General features: G+C 46.4%; 1 protein-coding gene across 1 annotated transcript in view; it reads right to left on the reverse strand.

The window, feature by feature from the left end:
* Positions 1 to 5,962, reverse strand: part of NIBAN1 (niban apoptosis regulator 1) — a 54,670-nt gene extending 48,708 nt beyond the window's left edge. The window contains exon 1 of the mRNA XM_059854542.1: positions 5,833 to 5,962. Within this exon, the coding sequence (XP_059710525.1) occupies positions 5,833 to 5,887 (55 nt within the window). The 5' untranslated portion in view covers positions 5,888 to 5,962. The remainder of the gene's footprint in view (positions 1 to 5,832) is intronic.
* Between the last annotated feature and the right edge of the window lie 1,197 nt (positions 5,963 to 7,159).

Consider the following 7,159-nt stretch of genomic DNA (forward strand, 5'->3'; position numbering starts at 1 on the left):
AGTAAATTCTGTCCACGTGGGTGGCAAGTACCTTTTCCACCAATCACATCCCTGGATGCCTTTTGCTTGCATTCAGTCAAAAGGTAAGAAAAAGCACTTGGCCCCTTGAATTAAAGGCCATAAAACCCAAAGAGAAGCTTCCTCTCCTTTCCAACCCAGGCAGGCACCATTTATTTAAATGGGATGAAAATCTGCTACTGGCTCCAAAAGCAACAATCTCTCTGAGCACTAAAACTTCTCAGAAAACAAGTAAAGCCAGAAGGATTTTCCTTTAAAAATCTAATTTCTTACAGTCTTCAAGAGCTTGGAAACTTTGCAAGGTGCATGTAATAGAATCTTACATGCTAACTGAAATCTGAATTTCCTGTGTGCTTTACCTCACTTCTTCCTCCCGTGGGTATTTATACCTGTTTGGATTGGATTGGATTAGATGGTAGTATCAGGAATTCTGGACTTAATACATGCTTCTAAATGGAAATATTATTCTGCCTCTTCCTTAGATTTTGGGAGTTGCAGGCAAATCCATCAGCTTTTACCATAAACCTCACCAGGTGAAAAGGAAAAGCAGCCTCTAAGATGTTGTTAAGTCCAGAGAGACCCCACTTGTAGATTTGGCTGGAATGACCTTAAAGCCCATCTCACTCCTCCCCTGCCAGGAGCAAGGACACCTTCCTCTAGACCAAGAAGGTGCTCCAGGCCCTGGGCAACCTGGCCTTGGACACTTCCAGGGACGGGGCACTCGTGCTCTGTACGACATCACAGCCATGCTCACCTACAGAAAATGGAAGAGAGAATTTCTGGAACACAGAACAACCCAGCTTGGAACAGGCTGGAAGCAAAGGCAGGGAGTGCAGCAAGACTTGTACAGAACCCTGCTGTACTTGCAGTCACACACCAAATTAAAACCAGAAGGATAAGTGACAGTTTAAAGCAGAAAATCCAACATCCAGTCTGAGTGCCTGTCCAAAAAAAGGCCATCTTTTCCACAATTATTTCCAAGTCATTCCTCCATCCTGCAGCACTCCTCCTGCCAGCTCTGTGCATGCTGGCTGAGACTCACTCCAGAGCTGTATCAGGCTCCTGGGTTCTGTCCCTCTGAGTTGGTGGGACCCATCTCTGTACCAGTGCTGGAATTTATTCAGCAGGTTTCCTGGAAAGCTGACAACCATCTCCTATCTTGTCTTTCAAGTGAAGGGTAAAGCAGGCTCCTCTTCAGCCTCTAAAATGGGACAGAATAGGAGTCTCTCTGCTCTTTCAAGTATGCTGCATCTTGTAGGAACACACCTACAGGGTGTGATCATTGTGCAAAATCCCCACTTACCACCACACTGAAATTTTTAAGTAAAACAAATGGCTAGAAAGAAGTTTCTTACAGACATTAAGTAATGGCTTTCACTGTCACCTCAAAAGAACAACAAAAGTCTTCCTGGAAAAACTTCCTAAACAATGAGGAAATCCACAGGGTGCATCCTGGGTGCCACAGGGTCAAATAATCAAATATTCACTGTGCCCTGTGCTGGGGGTCCCACCTGCCTGGGGGAGGAAAGAGATGGAAGAGAAGGGAAGGAAGAACCTGCATTTAAACAAACAAATCCAAAGCAAATGACTACAAAGCCTCATCCTCTGGACAGATGTCTGTTTATAGAAATGGGTAGCCAGGATATGGTCAAGCATAGCAAGTATCTTAATGAAAAAACAACCTTCAGAGAAGTTCAACTTTTCATATGCTGAACTGCTTTGGAGATGCACCTGTTGAAATCACTGGTGTTAGGTGCTTGAAATCTTTCCACTTCTGCAAATTAAAAAATTTAGTCCTGACACAAAACTCATGGCAGAGCAGAGCTTGGTCACCTACTACTTCTGCTGCTGAGATTGCAGAAATGAAAAATCATCAGGACTTTCAGGGCATTTCCATCTTTGCCAGCTGTAAGATCCTCATCCTCAATTGCTTCCTGTCTGCGAGCAGGGACACTAAGCAACACTTCTCCAGCAGCAGTGATGTTACCTCTGGCACAATCTATCAGTGGTCTCTCTCAGGACATACCACCAGGCTGCTTTAGCAGGCACTTTCAGCTGATTCCTGAATCTCATGATTGCACCCTGAGCCCAGAACTCCCCACCACCGCCCTGGACCGCTCCCTCCTGGGTGTAGCACTCCTCAAGCATCATTAGACAATTCACCCAACAAACAACTCCCATCATAAGGTTAGCCCATGCCTCAGCAAACTGAGAACACAATTTTTTTTAATAAACTCTGTTCACATGACCAACTCCCAGTCCCCTAATTATTACTGCCAAGTTTTAAACTCTGTTTTACTCACATCCTGAATAATCTCCATGTAGTCCCACCAAAATCCTGCAAAGCAGGATTATCTCTGCCACAAATCATTTTTTTCAAGGCCCCAGTCCAAAACCTAGAGGAATTACTATAAAATTTTCTTTTCATTTTGGAGGGCTTTAATTCATTTTACTGCTTACAATGTGCATGTATTTAAAATATCTTATGGATTTAAATAGGTGGAAAAATGTATTTTTCCATAGGGCCGGTTAGAAAAACAGACCTGTGCTGCACAGTACAGAAAAACACCTTTGATTCTGCTAAGGTTTCCAGACTAGTAATGCTGCAGTGCATGTGGTCTGGCTTTCCCCCTAAATATCCTCCATACCCCTTCTCCCAGAGGACACAAACTGTCCCCACTGCTCACAAGAGTCTCTGCTGACTTATTTTTTTCCATTATTTCATGATGACATTCATTTCCTTCAGGTAGGAGTAAGGAGTATCAAGTCCTGACATTTTAGTCACGATTTCATCCCCCAACAATGAAAGTGACCAATTTTTGTTCATTTCCACTCGAGGGAAAAAGATGTTGCAATGGCTTGCAAAATGTAACTTCACAAGATATAAACACATACAGAGATTTTCTGAGTGTAAAAATTGTTTTGCAAAGCATTTTCATCCCCAACTAAGTGTTTAGGCAGTTGATTCAAACTTGACAAGGAAGATCCCTGCCCCTGCAGTTTCAAACACAGCCTCAATTTCCCTGTGAAGACCACCTGGAAAATCACCCATTGGCATTGTCTGTTCTCCTCTTAGGCATTGTTTGAGGCAGGGGATGCGCATTACCAGGTCAATAATTACATTTTCTGTAATTTATGCCTTTCAGGTCATGATATTGCCCCGTGTACAACCACACACAGCTGTGTGTGTTGGCTGCTCCAGTCCTACCCCAGTTTCCCTAAGAGGATGGAAGCTGGAAGCAGTTTTAGGTGGAAATCCCAGGCTTTGCATTCAGTAACTGAAACTCTGCATGGGATGCCTTCCTGGTTTTCTCTGGGATTCATTTCTCCAGCTGGTCTGACAAGGCTCACCCCCATTCACCAGGGGAAACCACAGGCAGCACAGCAGCTCCCAGGCTCTACCTGAGGGTGCCTGTTCTGAGGGCAGGCTCTTGAGGGGTTACAGAGGCACCTGTCTGACTGGGTTTGCATATTTCCAACAGAATTTTACATCTCACATAATTCCTGTCCTCATTTGGTTCTTCTCTCATCCCACAAACAACATGAGCAGACTTTCAGAAGTCAGAAAACCTGTAGAACTGTACCTGTGCTGATGCAGAAGCTGTAACACGGAATTGTGGAATATCCAGAGTTGGAACAGACCCACAAGAATCATCAAGTCCAACTCCTGCCCTGCACAGGACATCCACTGCCTTTAATGCTCAGCCCCTCATTTCCATTCATTACATTGTGCTTTAGCTTAAATGTTGTTTGAGTAAACTACAAGGCCTTACAATCCATTTAATTCCAGACAAATTAAATTATCATTACAGCAACAAGAAATTAAATTACACCATCATGGAAACAACTGTGAACTACACCAAGCTATCACTTGAAGTGATACTCAGGATTTCCAGTCTTGAGGCTACTGCTATTTGGGCCAGTATGAGGGAGCATCCCAAAATGCACAAAGTTTGGAAAGTGTTGCTGGCTTGATGTCTCCCCATCTCCCTCCCTCACCAGTGCTGTCCCATTCCAGCACCTATGGACTGACAATTCCACTGACAAAAAGCAAGTCTTTCCCTTTCCTTTTTACTGAGGACACCCCTGCATCACCTGTGGAGGAAAAGAACCCCAAAAGCTGCCATCCCACCAGAAGCACCCACCCAAACTTCACAAAGCCAGCTGAAAAACATACTGCTTAATCAAGCTCCAGACTCAGTGCTTGCACATGGTTCTTCTTCTCCACAGAGCTCCTCTGCAAATAAATCACACCCAGGTGTGTAGGACAGACAGCAAGGTCTGACTCTCACAGGTTCCAGCCTAACATCAGCAGTAAGTTTGGTGAGCTGGCTCCATCACACTCTGTTCCCATTTAAGATGCTCTTCACCATTATTTTTCCTTCTTGGAAGTGCTGATTCACAGGCAGCCTCTGTATAAAGTGCCTCATTAATTATTTTTCCAACCAGGAGCTTTGACTGGGGGATCCTCACAGCATCAACAGCAGATGTGAGCCAGGGGATGAACAAAAATTTAATTCCTTCTTCCACAGTGACTTCCCTCTGGCTCTTGCCTGTGCAAAGATGTTATGGGCAAACAAGAACTGTGTCTGGAGTGCTGCAGAGCTCTCAGCATGACCAAGGCACCCTCCCTGTGAGCTGCAGGCAAATTGAATGCTGAACTGTGAAAATACAATTTTGGCTGCAGCATGGGGATGAATGTAAAGAAAAACAGAAACCCATGGGGACTGCACCCTCATGGCTCTGATGGGACTTGAAACCACCCTCAATGGGGCAGGAAAAACTGACAGTACTGACAGGAGGACTCTGTTGAAAAATATCAGTGTGTGAGGCCAGTAGCTCTGCTGACTGCTTTTTGGGTGCAAGCCATTTACTAACTGAACATCCTTCCCAATATGGGAATCTCTTGAAAGACCCACAGTGATTTCTAAGGAGTCCTAACAAAGCAGCAGCTCAATGTTTGTACTCTCTCTGCACCACACAAACATCCCAAAGCAAAGAAATCCAAGGACAAGCTGGGTTGTTGGCATCACCCAGGAGTCCCCCTCCAGCCCACATCCTCAGCACAGTTTGATCTCCAAGAGAGGGCTCTTGTAGGCTCTGCATGCATCATGCTAGAACTGGGCTTCCTTTTCTCATGCCAACTTTTATCCCACTTGTAAATCTTCAGCCTTAAAATTTGCTTTGCAAATACTCTACCTGCTGGCTGAGCGATAAGCAGCACAGGTAAGAGTCAGCTGTGCTTCATACCAAACTACTCAAGTAACAAAAAAACACCCCAAGCCCCAGAATTACACTTTTCCTTCATAGTTTAACAGTAATATACATAACTTAAAGCCTATTTTTCTTTGTTTGCTCTCTCTCCTAACATTTTAATGGGATAAAGAACGGCCCTTACACAGTCAGACCTTTTTTACCTCTGTACCCACGCAGCAGCGTTGCCACTGCCTCCAACGGGCTTGGCGAAGCATCAGCCCATATGGTGCTGGTCGGGCTCACCCTGGCAAAGTCCGGAACCTGCCGGGTCTGGAGACCGGGATCTGTCACACGGGCAGGCTCAGCCGCAGCGCTCCACACTCTCTCAAGTTTCACCCTCTACTAATAACTAACTCTCTCAGTGGAAACTCCTAAAGCATCGCCCTTAAGAAACTGCTCCAAACTCCACGGGACGCTGCGAATCAGCTCAACCCTCGCTGTCCCGCCGGCTGCCCGGGATGCGCTGCCCGGGATGCGCGGGGCTCCCGGCGCGCTCCCGGCGGCTTTCCCGAGCCCGGGGATACCCGGAGCGCTCCCGGCTGCTTTCGCAGCCCGTACCTCGGATGTAGGCGCACTTGCTGTCGTCCAGCGGCGCGGAGGCAGAGGCGCCCATGGCTCGGTGCGGAGCTGCAGCAGCACCGCGGCCCCGCCGATCCCGGAGCGCTCCCGCCGCTTCCTCCGCAGGCGCCGCCCCCGGCCCCGGCCCTGCCCCGCCCCGCCGGGCTCGGCAGGGACCCAACGGGGACCGAACGGGGACCGCGGTGCCCCACGCCCAGCTGTGGATCCCTGGAAGTGTCCAAGGCCAGGCCAGAGGGGCTTGGAACAACCTCGTGGAAGGTGTCCCTGCCCATGGCAGGGGATGGAACGAGATGATTTTAAGGTCCCTTCCAACCCAACCCATTCCATCTTTCTGGGATTCTGTGATTTATGGCTCAGTGTTCAGGGCCGTATTGTCCCACTCTTCCCAGGAAAGTTGCAAATAGCTACTGTATGTTTCGTTCCAGGATGAACAAACCTACACATACCTACACAAGGAGGCACTAAAATACACATCACTTCAGTAAATATTGTCCAGGCATTGAAACAATTCCTAAAACAGGCAGGCACACCAGTCTGCAGATCCTCAGCACAGCAATGTAAGGTAGTATAGAACAGATATCTGAATTCTTTTGCCCCTGAATAATAATTTCACATCATACCCAGATGTGACTTTCTAAAGTACTTCCTTCTTTTTTGCTGTTTTTATAACATTAATCCAGCTGACTGGCCATGGGCAGGCTGCCATCCTTTTTGGGCCTCATATGTTTTGTATGGAGCTGATGAGTTGCAATAAATGTGGATTTTGCTGACACGCTGGAGGCTCACAGTGACTGGAAGTTACTCATTTTACCATTAAATACTTCTCATTCACCTTGTACACATCTGCCACTCACTGTGAAATTGCTGTCACATATTTCAGCTTTGCTGACGTGGGCTGTGGGTTGGGTAGGTTTATCCTATACCACCTAGCTGATCACAGAATGGTGAAACATTTTGGGGTTGAATAAACCAACCATCTTGAGGTTGAAGAAACCAACCATTTTGGGGTTTTTAATGGGGTTTTTAAACCAACACTGAACTTGATCAGATTTGAAATATTGCAGATGATATGTGACATCGAGTTCAGTATTGTGCTAAACAACCTCTCTCCTTCCAAAATTCATGTTCTCTGGTTGTATCCAAGTGTGATGGAACAATTGCTTCACTACCTTGAGGAGAGCAGGCTCATCCAGAGCATCACTGAGCCAGTCACAAGTCTATAGAGACCTCAGCTGAGCTAAAACATTAAATCAACAGCACTTCCAGAGGTCAAATGTGAACCAGGCTCTGTTTTAAATTTATTTGA

The sequence above is a fragment of the Haemorhous mexicanus genome, chromosome 9 (assembly GCF_027477595.1).
Source record: "Haemorhous mexicanus isolate bHaeMex1 chromosome 9, bHaeMex1.pri, whole genome shotgun sequence".
In the NCBI taxonomy this organism is placed as follows: Eukaryota; Metazoa; Chordata; class Aves; order Passeriformes; family Fringillidae; genus Haemorhous; species Haemorhous mexicanus.